The sequence below is a fragment of the Melospiza melodia genome, chromosome 8 (assembly GCF_035770615.1).
Source record: "Melospiza melodia melodia isolate bMelMel2 chromosome 8, bMelMel2.pri, whole genome shotgun sequence".
In the NCBI taxonomy this organism is placed as follows: Eukaryota; Metazoa; Chordata; class Aves; order Passeriformes; family Passerellidae; genus Melospiza; species Melospiza melodia.
In genome coordinates, this window is record NC_086201.1 from 35,289,620 (window position 1) to 35,312,437 (window position 22,818).

The window sequence follows — 22,818 nt, forward strand, 5'->3', positions numbered from 1 at the left end:
TGCACACTGTAGCCATTTCAGCTGAACACTCATTTCATACCCTCACTGTTGAGCTTTCAGTACAGAAATATATGGAAAAACTTTCACATGAGTAGGTTATGTGGAAACACTGACTCATGAATGAGAAGAATGACATTATGAGGGCTGGTGAACTTCTTTCCCTTCTCCCAGATGTTCACCTACGTGCCAGATGTAGAAAACTCCCCAAGAAGCAGCTCCTTGCTGACCAGACTGAAGCCATGCATCTTGGGGGAAAACTAGGAATTGCCTTTCAGTCTGCCTGTAAACCCCTGTCTGTAGACAATGAGCTCAGGAGCTGCTTCACAGCTGTCTGGGCAGAAAGAAAGGTAGTGACAGTGCTGGCAGTCCCCACAAATGCCACCACTGCTCAGTGCCCAAGCTTGTGAGTTCAGGGGAGCAACAATCCAGGGAGAATTATTAGGTCGGGAGATTGCTGTTCTTTTTGTCATGTTTTACCACACTCATGTCCCAGTAACTATTATAACTTCAAATGCTTGAGGTGAGATATTGCTATTATCACTGTTAGGACAGGAAACTAGGAAAAAAGTTCAAATGAAATTACATGTAGTGGTGCCATGGGCTCTACAGAAAATTTTAGAAAATGAGTTTCAATTCCTGTGTCTGAGTCCAGTGCCTTTAACCAGCTTCTCAGCTCAGCTAAACTGCCATATTATCAAAGATGAGGAAGATTTGATCCAAACAAAACAACTGACAGAGCAGTCAAGATATGATGAGATATCCATGAGATAAGCAGCCAAGAGAAGGCATTTGGGAAAGAGTTCTCTCTGTCCATTCTGATGGAAGGACAAAGGTATGCCAAAGGAAACCAGCTGAGAGGCAGGTTCAGAAAAACAGATTTGGTTCTTGTCTCATCTGCACTGCTGCTCATTTCAGGATGCTGTGGAAGCCAGTAACTTTACATGATTGTAAAATGAAAAAAAAAAAAAAAAAAAAACTGAGCAAAGAAAATGGAGCAAAGATTCATGGAGGTGAAAAGAATAATTATATCTACTCAGAGTTATTACCCATCCACCACTCCTGGCTCAGGCAGTTTTCCTCTGCAGAATTCTGGGACAACATTCTGAGGGGATATTGCTATTTACTTGCCTTGCTCTCTTACTGCTATTAATGGAGAAAAGACAAAGAACTGAGCTTTTAATCCAAGCTGCTCCTGCCACTCTCACATCCTAACTGAATCCTCCTGAAAGATGGGGAGGTGCTCACTGTGATGCTCACACCAGCTCTACTGAGTGCCACAGAGCAGTGATGCCCTGATTGTGAGCAGGGCTTTGCCCTGGCACACACAGCATTGCCTCACCAAGGCACTGGGGCTCACCACCCTGCTTTGCCTGGCACACACAGCATTGCCTCACCACCCTGCTTTGCCCTGGCACACACAGCACTGCCTCACCAAGGCACTGGAGCTCACCACCCTGCTTTGCCCTGGCACACATAGCACTGCCTCACCAAGGCACTGGAGCTCACCATCCTGCTTTGCCTGGCACACACAGCATTGTCTCACCAAGGTACTGGGGCTCATCACCCTGCTTTGCCCTGGCACACACAGCACTGTCTCACCCAAGGCACTGGGGCTCACCACCCTGCTTTGCCTGGCACACACAGCATTGTCTCACCAAGGCACTGGGGCTCACCACCCTGCTTTGCCTGGCACACACAGCATTGTCTCACCACCCTGCTTTGCCCTGGCACACACAGCACTGCCTCACCAAGGCACTGGAGCTCACCATCCTGCTTTGCCTGGCACACACAGCATTGTCTCACCAAGGTACTGGGGCTCATCACCCTGCTTTGCCCTGGCACACACAGCACTGTCTCACCAAGGCACTGGGGCTCATCACCCTGCTTTGCCCTGGCACACACAGCATTGCCTCACCAAGGCACTGGGGCTCATCACCCTGCTTTGCCCTGGCACACACAGCATTGTCTCACCAAGGTACTGGGGCTCGTCACCCTGCTTTGCCCTGGCACATACAGCATTGTCTCACCACCCTGCTTTGCCCTGGCACACACAGCACTGTCTCACCAAGGTACTGGGGCTCGTCACCCTGCTTTGCCCTGGCACACACAGCACTGTCTCACCAAGGCACTGGGGCTCATCACCCTGGTTTGCCCTGGCACACACAGCATTATCTCACCACCCTGCTTTGCCCTGGCACACACAGCAGTCTCACCAAGGTACTGGGGCTCGTCACCCTCCTCGCTCAGCTCGTACTCAACGCGGAATCCAGAAACGGTGTCAGAAGCAGAAACCCAGGAGACAACAAAGCTGTTGGATGTGATTTCAGTGACTGATTCTGAAGTAGCAACCACGGGAGGAAGAAGAGTTGTCTCTCCTGAAACAGTGTTGCCTATCAGAGAGAGCAGAGAGAGGTTGCATTAAGCATCACTACAATTTTGTGTTGAGTGGGATGCACAAAGCAAGGAGGTGGGTGAAGGAGATGAGGTTTCCCTGGATGTCCCCCTGCTCGGCTCACTTGTCACTGCTGTGGTGCTGGTTGTGGTGAAATCGAAGCGGGTGACTTCCTTGTGGCCATACTGCTGCACACTGATGAGCTGTCCCTCATAAATCACACCAGGCTTCAGGCCTGAGATGGTGTAGGAGTTCCTGTGGCCAGGGATGGTGGCTTCCTTCCACTGCCTGCCTGAGTTTTTCTGCAAGAAAAAGGACACTCAGACAGTGAGAGATTCCCTAGGCTGCAAGCAGGGCAATCTAGTGACCTAACCTGCTATGTGGTCACTGCTCCCTGTAATATTCAAACACAAGTGTGACTTGAATGGCTTTAGTGCACAGACAGAAGCAAGTCAAAGGAGATGAGAAAAATATGCCAAGAAGCAGGACCAATGGCATTGAGTTATTAGGTTTTACAGGGTTAAACTAAAAACAACCTAGCTGTGAACTTTACCCTTTAAAAGGAGCATTATTTGTTATAATTCAACTCATTCCTTCACCAAAAGCACAGTAAGGCATGAAGTACTGGCTGGAAAAGATACTTTTGAAGCCTGTTCATAATAACACTCTAAAGCCATCATCTGAAAACAATATACAGAGAAGTTCTTCCCTTCTACCCTGTGTTTGAACTCTATGAGAAGCTTTAAAATAATGCTCCATCCTCTGAGGTTTGTACTCCAGTGCTTTAAAGTCCATTTCATTCAGGCCTTCATCCAAGATACACTGAAATCAGTAAAATATTTGAGTGCCTTCAATGGATTTGGATCTGGGCCTTTATTGTTCTCTTAATAACAGGCAGCATTGAGGTACTAATGTTCTTAATCATTAAGTGGTCTTTTGTGAAGCTGTACTCAGGGGAGCTGGAACTCAGCTCATCTGTGCTGGTTAAACCAAATCATTCCTCACAGAAGAGCCAGCCAACAAGCTGTGGTTAACCAGTTTTGGTGTAGACTTTGGAGAAGATGGGCGTGACTGTTTATTTAATCCTACACAAGCTGTTTATGACTTCATATCCTAATCATTTTTACCTCCACATTAACAGAATAAAAATGGATCCCAGTAGTTTCTGCATATGCACATGTTACTAAAGCAGCATTTCTTTGGATGAAGAAGCTTCCACAAGGATTTGCATTCCTAAGGATATAAACTTGCCTGCTTGCTGTACTAGTGCTTTGTTTAATAGAATATTTTATGAACACAGCAACCAGTGAAGTTTGGGCAAGAAAACATGAAGTGTTTATACAGCACTGGCTCTCCCCTTGATGCTCAAGAGTAGCTGTTGACCTCAAGAGGCCAAAGACAGTGAATAAGCAACTCAAGTTTGCAGAAGTTGTGTCAGCCACTTCTTTCAGACACCAGGAAAAGCCAAATAAAGGACTCTTGAGGAACAAATGATGACACGTGTGGCACTCACGGGTCTCCAGCGCAGGATGTACTGGGTGATGTGAGACCGTTCAGGAGCATTCCACTGGATGGGGTGGGAGTTTGGCTGATTGGTGCTCTCTGTGATGATCACCTGAACAGGTCCTGTTGAGCCTGGAAAAAAAGAGTTGCTGTTTTAACCTGCTGGGGATGTTGTGGAGTCATCAAAAAGCAAGAAAACCACATGGCTCACAGAGTATATACATGGGAAATCAGTTCTATTGTCTTTCTATCCTTCATTGCCACCTAGAAAACCAGTGAGTAAGAATAAATTCTGTGGGGAAGTTAATGAGCACTGCTTGGGTCCATTTCCTGTAAGCTACCAATGAAATGGAAAATGCGAGAGGTCTAGTACAGAAAAACTCTGCAATGCAAAGCCTTGCTTTTCAAAGAAATGGGGGGAACTTCTCAGCAAATAATTGTTTTCTTCACTAATATCTTCTGAAATGGAGCAGGGAAGCTGATAGAAACCATCTGCCAAATCCAGGTCTAATCATGCAGCATGGTGAGGGAAAATTTCTGATCTGACACTGAATACAACCTGAAAATAGACACTAATCTTCTACTATTTTACTAAATTTCTTCTTCAGTTCATTTGAAACACTAAATTTTCTTGACTCTCTGGAGGACTCCACAGATAGCGAGACTTTTCTTTTGCACACTAACCCCACCAGAAGGGTAGGTGGAAGTCCTGAGACAAAAGAGGGCCATGAACTGATGAAAATACAAGTTCTGCAGTGCTCTAATGCTTAAGACTACTGATTGCATTCAGCTAGGTCAGGCTCAGGCCTATTTCCTCCAACAAGCTCTCCAATAAAGAAGGACAGGTTTTATGACCCTATGGCTCTTTTTTCAGAGAACCTGGGCTCACTGGGGAGGTGTCACTGAACACTCAGCAGCACTGTCCTCATGTTAGTTCTCAGAAAATCCCAGCAAAGACATCCCTGGAATCTGCAGAAAAGTGTTTAAGCCATTAAATAGCTGCACCCTCACCCCATTCCCAACATTTCTAATAATAATTTATTTGGACAACCATGTAACATATATACCTGTTCCCCGTTTAACAGGATTTCTAGAAAAACAAACTTCTGCCCGCAGGCAGAAAATTTCAAAGCTCACCTAACCCCAAACCTACATTCAGAAACATTAGATCTGGTTTATTTACACATTTTCAGTCACTCTTGTGTCTAAAGCAGCCCCAAGCCTGGTCTCCAGGCTGGAGGCATGCATATTTCACATAGCTCAGGGAGATGTTTGTTTAAGCAGTCCAACAGGAGTAAATGAAGCTCAGCAAGCCTTAATACTTCATCTTATTCAGATTAAGACAGTGGCAGTTGCAACCTTGAACAGGAAAGTAGAGAAGTTCCCCTCATGTTCTGTTCAGGGAACTGAAGCTGAACAACCAACAGCTGAACAACAAACAGGCATTGCCCATTCCTATAGAGTTCCTGGAATTGCCTGGACAAACAAGAGTTCAAATATTTAATGTCTTTGGGGCACTGATCAGGAAAAACATTTTGTTCCATGATGGATTTTGCTTCTGTAATGAGTGGAAAAGGAAGAACCACACATGTGAATTTCAGGAAATATAAACTGAAGATTACACATGTGATACCACTAAATACCAAGAGGCAATGTAAGCCCAAGCTGTTGTGTGCACTGAGGGTCATTCTATGAACTAACCCTGGCCTCAGGAATAGCTGCAAACAGCCTGAGCCCCTCTTTATCAGTCCCTGACCACTGCTTGTGTCTGCCAAGGGACAGGAGAATCTGTTCTGTTTCAAGAAGAAATCAAAAGACATTAGGTACAGAAACCTCAACAGGTGAGGAGTGGAAAGCTGGCCTTCCTCAGGTCTCACTCAGCAGGTGAGTTCATTTTCTGTTGGTTTCTTACCTGGGTAGGTCTGCAGAGGTTGGCAGTGCCACTCTCCAATCCCACGGCCATAGCAGTAGCACTGGTACCTGACCCCATGCACGTACTTCTCCCAGGAGTCTCCAATCTGGTAAAAGGTCCGGGTTTCTGAGTCCTGGCACTGGTCTGGAGGCACAAGAGGGACAGTTCACACTGAGTGTTACTGAAACCACACTGGAATAGCTACAAAAAAGTCCCAAAAGCAAAAATATCCCCCCTTTTTGCACAAAGAAATGCAGCACCGATGTTTATTTGCAAATAGAGGTACATAAAAATAAAGTGGCAACAGAATTGGAGTCTCAAATCAAGGTTCTTAATACAGCACTGCATGTATTAGGTTGGATATTAGAGGGCTAATTCAGCTGTGATGCATTTCTGTGGGGTGTTCCTTCTAGAAAGAATGTCATCCACTCTGGAGGTCAATCCTGCCCTTGGCCAACTGAGTTCATCTCTCATCCAAAGCTAAACCATGCTGCTCTCAAGGAGATCAAAGGCAAAAATTCCTCCTGCCTTCAGAATTCATTTAAGTTTTAATAGTCCCCAGAATGTTTTTATTTTCAGCAGAATCTTTCCAGATTTACCATTGTATAAACCAAAGGGGGACAGATCAGATCTTGAAATCAGCTAAGCTAGTGTAAATACAGCACAGTTCAGCACTTCAGCACACTTTCTGCCCTGACAACTGCATGTGTGCCTGGCTCCACAGAAATCTTCAGTGAGAACCAGCATTACGTTTGCTTGGATAAAGAAAAGCTTTGTTTAGAGACAGCCAACAAAATTAAAACTTTAACTGCACTTATACAGATAGCTGAAATCATGCCCCCACCCCTTCCTTCAAACTAGTAATTCTCTGGAGCTTTACAATCTGTGTTCCTTGAGTAAACACACAGAGATACTACCCTTAATAAAGCAGAGCTTCACAACCAGCAATTTCTAATAGGTTTTCTTGGCAATAGTTTGAAGCTCTCTTGGACTTAGTAACTGCAAACCAAACAGTCAGGTCATATCTTACAATCAAGGTTTTCTAGGGAAGGGGGGGAGGAAGAAGACATGAAATCTCCTTCCTGCAGAGAATCATGATGGTTTTAGCTAACCTCCAGAGCACTATTAACACGTGTTCTCATCCTGAGCTCTCTCTTTGCTAGAACAAAGGGCAGCCAAAAAATCAAGTCAGTCCAAGGTAAGTTAATATATGCTGGTGTTCCTTCCTCAGTTCAGGAGAAAACTCTGAAAGATTTTAGGATAGAGAAAGGCAAGAAAACTGATCCTAGCATCAGGGCCCAGCTGAATGTTTTATCAGTGTTCAGGCTGAGAGCCCTGCTGACAGCTGAGGTACCAGAATCCAGCCAGATCACCACAGGCTAACTGCCCTGCTACCATAACCATATTTTACACCATATGCTTGCCACAGTCGAGGTTTTTCTGTGGCAGGTGTGATAAGCCAAGCATATGTCCTTGAATTAACAAATGTCCTCTCACTTACCCTCCAGCAAATGCAGTGTTGCTTCTATTGTTGCTTTTGTACAATTCAAGACGGAAAGTGGACAAAGACTGGGCCCAAACTCCCACGCCAGTTTGTCCAGAGGCACAGAGTGTGTCTGGCAAGGGGGGACAGCCAGTGACTCACCTACAGGATCACACTTCCACCTGCCCCGGCCCTGGCCAAAGCAGGTGCAGTTCAGCATGTGCCCCTCGTCATGGCGCTTGTGGAAGGTCTGGTTCACGTCATAGGTGATGCCATCCACAATGCACTGGTCTGGGGGAGAGAGCAGAGCTCATCAGCAATAGGTGTGAGCATTGAGACAGAACCTTTCTGCCTGGAACATCATTCCCTTGCTAGATCAGCACACAGACCGATTGTAAGCAGCTCCATCCAAGGCAGAGAGGAGCCCTCCTTTCTGTACTCTGTGACCCTCACAGGGCTGCACACACAGCCCAGCTCTCAAATTCATCTACCAGCACTGTACAAATAAGCAACACTTGCAGAAAAGAGGTCTGTAGGACACAATCCAGCTACAGAACTGCCTTTTTGTTCCTTTAGACAGATTCCATGTGTGAACAAAACTCTAAACCACCACACTGACTCTCTGATCATCTCCTCTAAGGAACACCTCAGCTCAAACTCCTCAGCCTCAAACCACTGCAACTACGCAAGGAGAAAAGGGCTGCTCCAAATTTATAAAAATACAATGAGGAAGTACAGCCATCTTCATGATGTTATTCTGCTAGGTATCTCTGCTACCCTCTGTAGTAATCTGAAGGCAGAGGCTCATCTTTCCCACACACAAGATGCTGTTGGTGCCTACCCTTCCCTCATAACACAGTAACCAGACCCCATGCTGTAGTACAATGGTATCACTCTATTAGGTTCAATGTCCATCTGGGATCTGGCATAGAATTCCTAAAGCCAGTCTAATCACAGCAAGGAGCAGAAAGACAAAACAAACATGAAAACAAGTCCAGAAGCAAGTTGTTTTGTTAAGTGGGACCCAAGAGACCCAAGTTCAGGTCTGGAGTCAATCCTGGACCAGCTGTCCTTGGGGAAGTGAGTCCATGATTCCCATGATTTTATTCCCCATGATATTTTCCCACACCATGGGCACAGCATCTGGATAAACCAAGGAGTGCTCAGACCCTCCTGCAGGCACCAAGGTCTGGCTGCTGTGTTTAAACAGCTCTACTCAGATAACCTTTGCCTTTTGAAAAAGCAAAGTATCTCTACCCTCTCCTCGGCAAGAAAGACCACTTCAACTCCAGAAAGGAACTGCAGAGCTGTGTAAGTGGAAACAGGACTTGCACAGCCCAGAACTCTGAGCAGTGCTTTTCATGCTGAAGGAACACATTTAAAAAACCCCTTCCAAAGCCCCTGAGTGAGCCTTCTCCTATAAATTATATCCCACTTCAGCAGTGGTGTTAAAAGAGTCCTTTCTTGGCCTCTTGACAGCAACCCCCCTGCCTTTTCCAGACATGAAGCCAATGCTGTGAGTTAGCTGTAGGATGATCAAATGTCTGTGCTTTTAAGTCTTCTTTTTTTGGTACTGCTTAAGTGCTTCTCCACTTGGACCACTCACACAAATGAGTAAATAAATAAGAGTAATCTCCATGCTTTCCTGCCAGCCTTCCATATAGATTAGCCAGCAAAAGGCTAATCCAGCACAAAGGAATTGAAAATTTCACTGCAGAACAATAAAACACAACAGCTCTGCTTTCAAACTTCAGACTAGTCTGGAGTTTTGTCTGTTCTTGAGGTGGGGAGGTGCCTATACTGAGCTCCATGTAAAATCACAGTGTTGCCAATTCCTAAGTGTAGACAAAAGTTGGGAGGGATACCATGATCCAGACAAGCAAGGTTTGCTTCTGCTTCAGAGCCTGTTAAGGCTGGAATATACTTTTCCAGCACATAAACAAGACAAGAACTTCACAGCTCCTCTAATCCCCTTACTACTCCAAAAATTACACAACAGTTCTTGAGTGTGGGCTCAAACCCACAATGATAGAAAAGGATACCAACTTCTCCCATCTCCTACTTAGAGTGAAGTGGTGATATCCACATGAAATTCAGTACCTCTGAGCTGTGAATAGGCAATGCAGGTCCACTCTCCACGGCCATTTCCTACACAAGTACATCTCATCATGTGGCCCATGTCATGCTGCTTATCCCACTGGTCCCCAACACGGTACATGACACCGTCGTTGGTTGTGCAGATTTCTTCATGGGCTAGGTGAGAAGAAAGCAAGAGAATATTTATGAGGCCACAATTTACAAGATTTTGAGGACTGAGACCATTTGCAATGCCCCTTCATACCAGGTAGTGGTTTCTGCATCTTAACGAGGAAATTTTAGGCACACACTCAAATTTAGGTTCTCCAGCAGATCTACACCAGCAGATCTGATGGTATAAACTTCTGAAGTTTTCAGCTGTAGAAGTACCTACTGTTGCAAAGTCCTTTGCAAAATTAATTTACAAACTGATTCTATTCTTAACTTTGTAGAAGGACTCCAAATCAGAATTACAGGGAGTATCAGAGAAATTTAAAGGAAAAACTCCAAGCACCCAACATTATCTGAAGAAGTAGATGAAAGACAAGAAAAAAATTAACAGCAAATTCCAGCAAGTCTCACAACAAAAAAGTTAAATTCACCAAAACATTTGATAAAAATAACCTCTACTGACAACTATTATTTGTGACAGAGTAGGGAGGGGTAAAGAAATGGTTTGATTTAAAAAAAGAAAAATAAACTAACTAGTATCATGGAGTATCAGGGACTCACACCAGCTGAGGAGCATGCCTACCACTGGCTTGTAGCAAAGAAGTAATGAAAATTGACTTCTCCTGCTAGAGGTGGTCAATGGGGAAAAAAGGACAAAAGAAAACTTCAGAAATGCCTTAAAGGGCTTTGGGCTGAGACTCAGCTCATTAGAAGTCATCAATATCTGACAGAGAGATCTTCACTTTCCAGCTCAAAGAACCACGTGCTCCACAAGCCCTTTATGGCTCTCAGCCTTACCAGCCATGGGGCAGAAGCCAAACTTCTGGTCAGCATCGTAGTTCTCCGTGGTTCCACACCACTTCATGTTGTCCCTCCGTCCCTCCGAGGTGCAGTCGGTGTAGTTGCGGTTGTTGTACAGGAAGGGGAAGTGGCACAGAGCACCGTTGGAATTGCCACCCCGCGTCTGGACCAAAACTGCACAAAAAGTGAAAGGAGCAGATGCAAATTCAGCCTGCACTCTTCTCTTAGCATGCACAGAAGAGCTTGGAAAACAAAGCACTAGCACTGCTTTTTCCCATGTGTGCCCTGTATATAATCCACAGGCCTCTTTTCTTGGCTTTAATTAATTCAGATGTGGAAAAACAAGCTTTGCACGAGGTCAGTTCAGTTCAAGCTTTGCTCTGGAATGAGCTGCAGAGCCAGCCATGGGAATTCCCAGGAAACAGGGAAAACCAAAGCTTACTGTGCTTGGGAAGTAGCTTTGCAGATGCCTTCTCCCAAGGCCTAGGGACTGAAATAAACTCACAGCTCTCAGCACACCTGTATTGTCTCTGAAGCCATTTCCCAGTGGTGCCCCTCAGCTCTAAGGGAAGCCTTCACCCTCAGGAAAGGGTTACAGCTCTGTCATGTACAACAGGACAAGCCACAACCTCTCTGCAGGCTGGAAGCCTCATGTTTTGCAAGCAGCAGTGGAAAGAGGGCTGTAATCTACCTGAACTAATCACCTCTTGAGCAACTCTGCTTTACAAATATTGTAGAACAACAAGACAATTACTGAGATTTTTCTATATCACATTTCTACATTTCTCTTTTCCACAGTGTATCACAAGAAGCCTCTCTAAAACATGAACATGTACATGGACAGGGACAGTGTTTGGGTGGTTTTTTTGGGTGTCTGTTTTTTTTTTGATGAAGTATTATAAGTGCTGCAGAAAAAGGCTTGATTTTATCAGGGAAAAACAACCAGAGTAGAATAGAATTTTAAAGACAGTGTCTATGCAGTGTAAGAAGCAGTATTTTCATGTGGGAACATGAAATATTCTCTCCAAGATCTCAAGAAGCTGCCTGGACACTGCTCCATGGATGTCTGACAGGCACTCCAGGAAGTGCAACCACACAGGTAGACAGATCTGTGCTGTGAACACTCCCCATCCCCAGACAAGAGGCAATGCTGCTGCCTTAGTCATGCCCCAGCTCTTGATCAGTGACCACAAATCACACGAAGAGCACTGCTATATATGGCAGCCTGGCTAGGCAGCCCGGATGGAGGGAATGACAGGGCTGCACAAACTGTACTCCATGGGCATCCTCCTCTTTGCAGCCTAATATGGGCATTGCTTGAAGCAATTCACCCAAGCAAAGCCAAAGATAAGCATCCCTTGGGCCAAAGCTCCACCATGACCAGGTACTCCCATTCTAAAGTCAGTTCAGAAAACAGGACTCAAGTGTCACAGACATCTTTTTATGAAAAATTCTTTCCTTAGGATTTTTTCTCCTGAGAAGCCGCAGAAACAAAATGTAACCAATGGTTATCTGCTGCTGTGGAATGCAACAGGCGAGTCTGTGATTGGTCTCATGTGGTTGTTTCTAATTAATGGCCAATCACAGTCAGTTGGCTCAGACTCTTTGTCCAAGCCACAAGCCTTTGTGATCATTCTTTCTTTTGCTATTCTTAGCTAGCCTTCTGATTAAATCCTTTCTTCTATTATTTTAGTATAGTTTTAATATAATATATATCATAAAGTAATAAATCAAGCCTTCTGAAACATGGAGTCAGATCCTCATCTCTTCCCTCATCCTCGGACCCCTGTGAACACAGTCACACTCAAGGGTACTTCTGTTGCACCCTCCAAAATCACCAAGACCATACAAGTGCTCTGTCACCAGACAGCCCTCCATTCCCATCCTTGAGTCCTTCCAGACAGCTGGAATTGGTAGGCAGCCTGTTCCTGAGTCCTCTGCTCCCTCCTCCATCCCTCCACCACGGTCATGTGCAGATGCTGTGATTGGAGCTCACCATTCTGCTCAGTACAGAAGGAGTATCTCCTGTCCTGCTCGAAGTTGGAAGTGGTGCTGCACCAGAAGTGCCCGTCCGTGCGCCCTTCGGTGGTGCAGGAGTAGAAGGTCCTTCCATCGTAGGTGAAAGGCAGCACACAGGGCTCCCCATCAGAATTGCCGCCGTACGTTTGGGTCACGGCTTCAGAGAGACAATCATAGCATTAGACTGCAGTTTAAAGCAATTCACAAATTTCAGGGCTCTAAAACAGCAACAGTCCCTCCAGGCCAAGTTGCTGGCTGCTGGGAACCCACACTGACTGCCAAGGAGCCGAGCCAATACACACCAAGAGACAGCTCCATAGCTGTGGCATTCCTCCACATTCTTTTCCAAACATATATTATTGCAGCTCCATTTGAATGAAGTTATTAATGCTGCTCCCCAAGGGCGCTGTTTCCCCTCACCAAGTTATAAATAGCTCACTGGGAAACATTCCTGCCCTAAACAACAAGGCTTCAAATAACCAAAACACTTCGTCCCCACCTTGCACCTTTCTCCAGTACGTCCTCTTCAGAGGACATTTCTGACATGCACACACACAAAGGGTGCTGCTCCCCCTCAGCAGGTTATACACACCTCACTGGGAAACATTCCTGCCCTAAACAACCAGGCTTCAAATAACCAAACCATTTCTTTCCCTCTTGCACCTTTCTCCAGTATGTTTTCTTCAGAGGGTATTTCTCACACACACACACACACACACAAAGGGTGCTGCTCCCCAAGGGCTCTGTTTCCCTCTCAGAAGGTTATACACACCTCACTGAGAAACATTCCTGCCCTAAACAACCAGGCTTCAAATAACCAAACCATTTCTTTCCCTCTTGCACCTTTCTCCAGCATGTTTTCTTGAGAGGATACTTCTGACACACACACACAAAGGGTTCTACTTGGAAACTGAGCCACAGGACAGTCCCAGAGACCTCAGAGCAGCTCATACCTATCTCCTGGCAGCTGACTCCGTTGCCCAGGCAGGTGCACAGCATCTGCTGGCTGCCCTGTGTCTTGAGCCACTGCATGCCCACGGAGTAGACGACGCCGTTGTCGGTGATGCACTGCCCATAGGGCTGGGGCTGCGGCTGCTGCGGCTGGGGCTGGTACAGCGCCGTCTGCACGTTGGTGATGCTGGGGGAGCCAGAGCCTGCAGCACAACGTGGCACAGGAGGGACATGTGGCACTCAAAGCTCAGCAACAGAAGGCTGCCATTAAGTGCTGAGATAATAAAACCTCGGGCACTCCAGCAGACGGAAGGCACGACGCTCTCAAGCTTCCCGAGACGCGGCTTAATTATTCCACTTTGCAAGTTTTGAAATTAGAAGAACGACTCCCCCTCTCTGCTAATGACAGCCTCTGGCTGCCAACCCTGTAGAGTGGCTTTAGAAAGCATTTCATACAGTTTAGAAAGTCTTTTTCATACAATTGCTTAGAAAACAATTTTTTTGGGGAAAAAAGTTAGTTGAAGGAAATGTAGAATAGAAAAATCAAGGTCAGTGACAAGAGAATAAAAATTACCAAGGGAGTAGGGAGCTAAGGCAAAAAGGATTAATTTTGAATTTTTCATTGAGAAACAAGGAGAATAAATTTAATATGTATTCTTTTACTCAGCAATTTTTAAATTTTGAATCTAAGTTTTTAGCACATTACCATTTGAAATAATACTGAGAGACAAGAGGCTTGTTGTTGTCTACATCATATGAACTTCTGCTAATGATTCCCACAGGAACCTCCACAAATTCAGCTCTGCTGAAGTAATAATGGAAACCCTTGAAAATACTGGCATCCTTGAAGTGCTACTCATTTTGAAATTTAGACCTTCTAAGTTTTAAGTTAACCTGCTGGTACCAAACAGTTAAAAGTCATTTACCAAGAAAAATTTAGTGCAGGCACTGCAGGAAAACAGAAGCCCTACATTGCACTCACTGATAAGAAACCTAGATCCTTAAAATGACAAGAAAAAGAATTTAGGAGCTGAAGATGTAAACCTTGGGCAGAAAAAATATGCTACACGTAAACTAGGCAATATTTCATACCAAAATTACAAGCTATCTCATGTACAGATACTAAACAGCATTGTATACATTCCTTGACATTTCTGGGTTTTTAAAGCTCAGCCATTAGTAGGTGTATTTATCATGTCAAAGAAACCAGATGGTCTCAGTGGGGTTTAAATAAAGGCCATTTCAAGAAAGTTACCCTGAGGGGAAGACAAAGTTCAAACATTAACTTGGAGTGCCATGCTCCCAAGACAAAGATAGTTCCTGTGGATGCAGGGCCCTGGATGTGATTTACTGCCCTGTGATTGTGCAGGCAATCCCACCTGTATGTGCCAGCCCCATTTGTGCATGGAAACAAGGTACCAATTAATCTTATCTCCACATGCACAAACAAGGAGCATCTGCTGAACTCTGACCCTCTTTGCTGCTGATCCTTCCCAGACAAGACTCCAAAAACCTCAATTGGATGGAACAACTCAACTCCAAGCCCTGACATGCCAAAACATGCCATTGCTCTTGTTCCAGGCCATGATGTGCCACTCACCAGTGCTGGTGGTGTGCAGGGCCGTGTGCCTCTCACACTTCCACTCTCCCCTGCCATTCCCAGTGCAGACACATTGCAGTAAGTTGCCACGGTTGTCCTTCTTGCTCCAGGTGTCTCCAATCCTGTAGGAAGTCTTGGTGTCGTGGTCATTGCAGCGATCTGTGTGAGGAACAGGACTCTCAGCTGGGCCTGCACTGGGCAGCTTCCAGCACTCCACCACCAACTCTACCAAACAAGCTCATCCTTTAAAACCTGAATTGAAAGCACACCTCATTCTCTAGAGCCCACTTCTGCAATTCCTACATGAACTAAACTGCACAGGCTGAGAGCATCCCAAAATCCTGCAAGATTTCCATTCACTTCCAGAACTGTGCTTTCACTTGGCAGCCATTGTCAGAATGAGCTACTTTTTAAAGCCATTCTAAACCCATTCTGTCCAGCACACACCTTTAAAGCTAAACTTGCTTTAATGACACTTTTTTGTCTTTTAAGAAAAAAAACAAGAGTCTTTGCAGCTTGGTCATTTCATACACAGGGCTCAGTTCAAATTCTCTCTCTCATATGGAAGGGACTAAAACCTGTTTGAGGGTAACATGTAAAATCCCATTTCTTTCAAAAGAAGCCTGCATGAAGCTGCAGAGAAGTTAATACAAGCTGCTCAAGTAATACCAGGAGTACCAGACTTTCTAAATCTCTTTAATAACCCACAGCCCCCGACGAATTGAGCAAATGGGTTCAAAGGACAGCACAACAAACTACTTTTGTCTGGATGCCAGATCCACATGGATTAACTAGTTCTTCTTCCATTACAACATTTTACCTTCTTATTCAAGGGAAACTTGATACAGTGGCTCAAATATAATCACAAATCAATGAACATGGATTTATGAAGAACTGTGGAAGGACAGATGCATTAAGCCAGATTGCCACTGAGAGAGCACATGGGACAGAATGTGAATGTAGGAAACATGTTACTGATTCACACTGCTAGAATGACCAGGAATTGGGCATTTGCCAGAAGTATGGTAAATTGGTGAGGTATTCATCATGCAATTTTGCAAATGTGAAAAAAATGTGTCTAATGGACACACTTCTCAACAAAAAGCTGAAATGTCACGGAAGCAACCAGCTGTGATTCTGGAAAATGCTGGCCATAAAAGACACATAACAGCAGCACACACTTGAAGAGTAATGTCATTTTGTGGGCTAGAGGTATCATTTTATAGACATAAATTTGAATTTCTCTATTCAAATGTAATTGGAAAACAAAATGAAAAATGAACAGCTCCTTATACTGCAATTTCCCCCATGATACAACAGCACAGACCTGAGTGATGGAAAGAAAGCTACTGCCAAATGCATTTTATTAGCAGTAATAACTCCTCCAAAATTCACAAACAACACATTCTGTTTTATTCATTCCCATTTGACAGCTAATGATTTTTCCCCACATGTCTTTAACAGACTTAATATTGTCAAGGCTGGGTTGATTTTTATAGCTCACTTCTTGACCGAGTCTGTCCAGATCTTACATTTTAATCTCGGTCTTCCTTAGTGTCTTATTCTTTACTGCTGCTTATATCATCAGCTCTGCTGTTTATATCAGCAAAAATCCATTATTTGTGTGCCCCAAGGCAACTGAATATGAGGCAACTGAAAAGCTACAGAATAGTTTCTCAAACCTTGCATAACCAAGGTATAAGGTACAAAGTTAAATCTTCTTGAGGCAACTGGTGTAAACCCGAGACAGAAGTAAGGTCTGTAGTAGAGCTAACAGGACTGGAACAGAAGGTCAATAATCAAGCAAGATTTTGGGTTTTAAAAGTCTTGTTTGCTCTGCAAATACAAATAAAATGGAGTATTTACGGTAATCTCCCTCAATGATGCAAAACTTTTTTAAAAAATTCACCTGTGCTGCTGGAGTGGGAAATGGGGTGGGAAAAGTGATAGGTGAGATGATAGAGCAGGCAAAACAAGCCCTAACACAAATTAAACAGTAAGACAGAAAGAAGTAAGAAAATATTTTAATCTTGCAGATCCTGCTGTTGGAAAGGGTATTTAACTTAAAAACCACTTGATTGTCCCTCAGAAGGCTCCTCAAAAGCACAGAAATGGATGTCCTGGGCTAAATGCTCTGCCATTTTGTGGGGCAAGCCATTTCCCTGATTTCCTGGGAGATGCCTGGCTGTGGCTCAGCTGAAATACACATCCCTTACACCTTTCTCTCTCCATGAGATTAAATCCCCAAATAATCCAGGCACCCTTGTCCCAGCACCGATGACCAGCTCTGAGGAGTGTTCCCAGACTGCAAATGGTGACCGGGGCACCACCACAGGCCTCTGTCCCTTCGTCTGCTTCCCGTCATTCCTCAGGGGATGCCTGTCCCTCTCAAACTACTGTTACTTACACAGGGCAGACGAAGGAATAACTTTCCTTGCCCATGCAGGATGAAAAATAAGTAAAAAAAGAAAAAGAAGTAAGCCAAAATAAGTGGAGGCTGGCACTTACTTCTGGAGGTGCAGGTGATGCGGCCGCTGCCCTCACCGAGGCAGGTGCAGTCCACCATCATCCAGCCCTGGTAGGGCTTCTCCCAGGTCTCTCCCACCACATAGGATGTCCCGGCCGTGTTGTCGTAGCATCGCTCGGCTGTGAGGGGAAAGCGCATCAGAGCCCACCCAGGGCATTCCCACACAGGGAGGATGAGGAGAAAGGGCCCACACACCCTCAGGGAGAAGGAAGGAGCAGCCACTCACCCACAGGTTTGCAGGTCCACTCGCCCTTGCCATTGCCCAGGCACACACACTCCAGCATGTAGCCGCCCGTTTCATGGGGCCGGCGCCATGTATCACCGATCTTGTAGGACTGGCCGCCCTCATGGCAGCGATCTGTGGTGGCACACAGGGGAGATGAGGTGAGGGACACAACAGGGACAGCATGGTGGTGACAAGGTAAGGGCTATCTGGCCAGGAGCAAATGGGGTCAGTTGGGGTAAGGGGCAGCAAGACGGAGGAGGGACATTGAGGAGAATGAGGGGGGACATCGGCCTGTAAAATGGTACTCAACATTTCCCGCCATTTTCTGTGGGAGCCCACTATTTTCTGCACTTCCCAAGCCCTGTCCTCTCCCCTCAGCTAACTTCTCCATGTTCCAAACCCCAGCCAAAGCCCGGCTGGTGAAAAGGGAGTGCCAGGGACTGATGAGGCCTTGTTTCTCCCTCAGATCCTGCCCTCAGGCTGAGGGCTGGCAAGAGAGGGTTTGCCTCCATCTTGTTTGAGGCAGCGCCACTTGGGCTTCTCTGTGGCCATTCATGAGGGACATGGTGGCCAGGACAGCATGTAGTGCTTGGTGTGACAGCCCAGTGGGAAATCAAACCTCTTTTGTGACAGTCCAGTAAGAAATCAGACCTTTTTTGAGGTTTGGAAAGCCGGCCCTGGGAAGGCAGATTCCCGCCCATCAGTGCCCCACAGCTCTGAGGCAGCCCAGACTGAGGGAGGGCAGCAGGGTGCAGGGCAGTTTGCAAACACAGGGTTTGTTTCTTTGGAAGAATCCGAGACAAAAAAGAAAAAAAAAAAGAAAAAAACAGCCACATCCCATCATTTAGTAAGAGCCAGTAAAATGTTTTGTGGGCTCATTTGTGAAAGCAGGGAATCTCAGCACTCTGAAGATTGATTCAAAGCCAGTTGCAGTCAGTGAGACTCTCCAGTGAGCTCTAAACCAGGCTGATGATGAGGAAACAAGGCTGCTCTTACACTCGCAATTTCCTTACTGACTCTTTCTCTTACAACACTTATCATCCCTGCCCAATAAAGTGCCATTAAATTCAGAAGGTCTCCAGCTTCACTTGTTAGATTTAATGCATTATTTTTTTCCCATGCTACAATGATGGCTGGTTTCCGAGTCCTCTGTGGCAACACTACTAAGGTCTGCTTGAGTGTCTTAAACAAGAAACTGGATACTTTTAACAGCAAGACTTTTCTCAAAAGGTACCTCAGAGACTTTAAAACCTCAGTCTAAAAATCCTGACACATAGCAATCTTCCTCTGGGCTCACAGAAAGTCCAATTATGAATTAAGGGGAAATTGTGAACAATTCAGTGACTCAATAAGGAAAGGATTTCCAGACAGAGACATGAAACAGGAGCTGGGGAGAAAGGACCAAGGGAAAAGAGGGAAGAGCAAGAGGAAAGTATGGGTCAGGCTAGTGAAAAAGGAGTTGCAGAAACATGTTAAGCTGCTGACTGGATATCAAATCCCAGTTGCCTTAGAGACCAGTGGTCAATGACATTTTTGGAGGATGAAGGACTGGTTATCAGGTGACATTCATTTATTATCATTTATTCTGAGTAGTCCCATTAATGCTGACTGTGTTGTTTTGACCCATCAGCTGCAGAGCAGACTTTTTCTCCAGTCCAAGAACTACTTTTATACTTGCACCTGTGAAGATGTAACACACTCTTGTACATAAGTTACTAGACTGTATGGCTGGACACTAACAGTAATTTTTGACCTATGTTTTCTCACACAGCACTTGACCTCTTAAATAAAAGAGGAGTTTGGTTGTGCAAATGTACACGGGACAAGGACTTTAAAATTAAAAGCTTTAGTAGGCTTTGGATTAAAGCCCAATGCAACTGTGGCTAACAGGCACTGGGAATAGTGTGTAAATTGCTCTGGAAAATATGACTCTAAGGAACAATAGCTCTAGGAAGAGGCTCTTAGTTACATACTGGCAATGGTGCAGCTGATTCTCCCACGTCCAGCTCCAATGCAAGTACAGTCCCAGATCATGGAGTCCTTGGGGCGCTCATAGGTCTCCCCAACCCGGTAGGTGGATCCAGTGTATTTGTCAAAGCAGGTCTCCTCAGCTATGAGGGAGAAAAAAATAAAAATCAAATAATCAGCTTCATGTAACCACACACCAGTAACATGCACAGTCAACAGAAACACATTCCTTGCCTCCTCACACAGATACTCCTTTTATCCTGGGGAAAAATGCCTATCAGTCTCCTCTTTCCTCATGGGATGAAACAGCAGAGAGGAAGTTGGGTGAAATTTGGCCCCTCAAGGCCCCCATGATGCTCAAAAACCTCAATAACCTCTTTTTCCCTCCCTGAGGGAACCAAAAGTTGCACACGGCAGGCATGCCTGAAAGCATCAATCCCAGCTGTTTGAAGCCAACAGGAGAGAAGACAGGAGGGAGCAAACAACCCCTGGAAACTGTGGGCTTTGTCATGCTAATCCTCCTCACTCTGACTTAGCAAAAACTGTGTAGATTAATCCCAAATTCTGCAGCAGTCCCACCAAAGTCAACAGCAAAGTTCACTACTGATGCACAGGTGAGTGATTACAGAACATCAGTGCTGCCACCAGACTCAAGATGTGAGGCAGAACAACTTTCTGCACTTCTGGACAGATAAAGTTCATTGTATCATAAGGAAAACTTCCTACTGGACTTCAAAACTGTAAAACTTGGGAATCTCTGCAGGGGAAGGAAAAGTAGATTGAACCCTCTTTTAGGGAGTAAAGGGACTGAGTACTCCTTAAAATACTCCAGTCATGAGAAAGGCAGCACACAAACCATGCAGAACAGATGGCTGAGATGCTCACATCTGTCTTACATGAACACTATCAGCCAGGAACCAGTTTTTCATCTCTTCTATCTCCAGAGCAACATAAAGGAATTATGGCAAACCAGTGGCTTCAGCCCAATAAATACAGATAGATTGCATCTGATAAACTAAACTACACCGAATCCTGGAGAGACGCATCCTCCAGCAGACTTTGCATTTAAACTTCTTTCCGTTCCCTAAACTTTTTCTGCACAGACTAAACAATCTCATTTTACACTCAATTATAGAAAGCTCACAGCACGGCCGGGAGGCTGTGGAAAGTTGTAAGTTGAAATATTTTTAAACAAGCTGACGACACTGCACAGCTATGAAAAGTTGGGGTGAAGCAATCAAACAGAGCAGAGCCAGAGCTGCAAAGTGACTCCAGATTTGAACTTCCCCGTGCGAGTCCAGGAGTCAGTTCAGTTCATTATAAAGAAGAGGTTGGCTCCAAAATTAATGTTTAGATCCAATCCTCCAGAGAGATGAGTGATGTTTGGCTCAGGGTTCTGGTGGCAGGCCCATCGCTAATGAAAAGCATTTCTTAAAATCCCAAGCCAGATCTTCAGTGTAATTGAGTGTAGATCCCATTACTGACCCTAAGTACCAAACGTCAGTGGAAAGCCTGGGCTGCCAGCCCTAACTCGTACAAGGCTTGGCTTACTCGGCACCAAAAGCCGCGCTGGGGTCTCGGCGCAGACAAAAGGGGCCACCAAACTTACGTTCGGGCTTGCTCTCGCAGTTGAACCCTCGGCTCCCACCGTAGCAGGTACAGACCAGAGTGTTCCCCAGGTAAGTGCGCTCCCACTGCTGGTTTATCTGGTAGTACCGTCCATTGTCATAGCAGGTCTCTGGGGGGAGAGGACGAGGAACGGGGACGCACAGGGGGAAGAGAAAGCAAAGTTCGGCGTTACCGAGGGCAGCAGCCGGGAGGGAAGGGGCGCGGGGCGCACACGTGTGCGGCTCCGCCGAGCCGAGGGGCGAGCTCGGGGGTCAGACAAAACGCCCCGGGGCCACCGTGCCGATCCCCGCGCCGTGCCCTGCCCCTGCCGTGCCCGCGGGCGGTACTCACGCTTTCCCTGCGCGGCGGTGTTCTGCGGCAGCGAGGTGGTTTGGGTCTGCGCCTGCCGCCGGCTCTTGCCGCCGGCCCCGCGGCGCTGTCCCCCCGTCGCCGCCGCGGCGCCCAGGCAGAGGGCGAGCAGCGCCAGCCGCCACACGGTGCGGCCCGGCATCCTGGCACGGCTGGGCTCGGCACGGCTCGGCACGGCACGGGCAGCCCGACGGACGGCTCGGCGCCGCTGCCGGGCGCTATATAGGGCGGGCTGGGCGGGAGGAGGCGGCCGCCGCCGCCCCAGCGCCCATTGGCCTCGGCGCCGCCGGGGGCCGGGCGGGGGCCGCCACCGCCCCGCCGAGCCCCGCCGGGGTGGGAGGCCCGGCCCCGCTCAAGCACAGCGGCCGTGCCATTTTGTACAACATCTGGCTGAACAAAATGGCTTTTTTTGAAGGGAGAGGCAAACTTTTCTTTTTTTTTTTTTTTTCCCGTGGAGCAGCGCTGCCTGTAAGCGGATACTGCTCCGTTCAGGAGGAGTAATATTCTGCACGGGGGAGAAGGTGAGGTGTAACATACGGGTTGGGAATAGCAACTCTGAGTGATGTTTTATCTACTGCTGGCAACTCAAGGTTAAAAGCTTTCACACCTCGCTTGGAAAAATCGGTGTCGCTGCATTCCATTCAAAATAAATTTAACACCCTCTTTGTCTGACTTTATTTCTTGCTGTCCAAAATCAACTCTGAGAACAAAAAAAAAAAAAAGAAAAAAAAAAAAGGTGAAAGAAATACTAGGTGTTGAACCTTTGTTAAGTAGAAGGGTTCTTCAATGTGATGCCCCAATGTAACCTTGTTGTTGTACATGAATTTTGTCAACCTCTTCCATCTGTCTTCTTCCCATGGGCATCTCTGGTGCTGCGGGGAGGGGCTCTTTTCCCTGGTTTGAAGGAATACTGCAAAGCAGAGAGTGTGAACAGCAAGTGTTGCTCTCAGGCTGCCAGTGAGCAAAGCACAGTGCATGCCCCATTCTGGTACAGTGCCTGGACCAGCACCCAAGTTCAGACCATACAGGAAGGTGGTTTCATGCTTCTCACACTTATTTTGTCTTGGCAAAGGGATTGTTAATCTAAAAAGTCTGCTGCAGTTCCCAATGTCTAAAAGCAACTCTTCAGACAAACCTGAGTGTGAAGAAGGCTACAGTGTTTCCAGACATCTTTAAGGTGCACATCCACAGTTTTCCATAAGAGTTCTTCAG

The 22,818-nt window shown here is 46.1% G+C and overlaps 1 protein-coding gene across 5 annotated transcripts in view; it reads right to left on the reverse strand.

Moving 5' to 3' along the window:
* The window catches only part of FN1 (fibronectin 1), a 54,084-nt gene extending 32,336 nt beyond the window's left edge, over window positions 1–21,748 (reverse strand). For all 5 annotated transcript variants that reach the window (XM_063162656.1, XM_063162659.1, XM_063162658.1 and 2 more), the window contains exons 1-15: window positions 21,589–21,748; window positions 21,239–21,367; window positions 19,635–19,772; window positions 17,662–17,793; window positions 17,417–17,554; window positions 14,909–15,067; window positions 13,311–13,511; window positions 12,335–12,514; window positions 10,336–10,512; window positions 9,391–9,543; window positions 7,453–7,581; window positions 5,808–5,951; window positions 3,906–4,027; window positions 2,517–2,694; window positions 2,214–2,390 (exon numbers count right to left, since the gene is read on the reverse strand). In XM_063162656.1, the coding sequence (XP_063018726.1) occupies window positions 2,214–2,390; window positions 2,517–2,694; window positions 3,906–4,027; window positions 5,808–5,951; window positions 7,453–7,581; window positions 9,391–9,543; window positions 10,336–10,512; window positions 12,335–12,514; window positions 13,311–13,511; window positions 14,909–15,067; window positions 17,417–17,554; window positions 17,662–17,793; window positions 19,635–19,772; window positions 21,239–21,367; window positions 21,589–21,748 (2,317 nt within the window). The remainder of the gene's footprint in view (window positions 1–2,213; window positions 2,391–2,516; window positions 2,695–3,905; window positions 4,028–5,807; window positions 5,952–7,452; window positions 7,582–9,390; window positions 9,544–10,335; window positions 10,513–12,334; window positions 12,515–13,310; window positions 13,512–14,908; window positions 15,068–17,416; window positions 17,555–17,661; window positions 17,794–19,634; window positions 19,773–21,238; window positions 21,368–21,588) is intronic.
* Window positions 21,749–22,818: the final 1,070 nt, after the last annotated feature.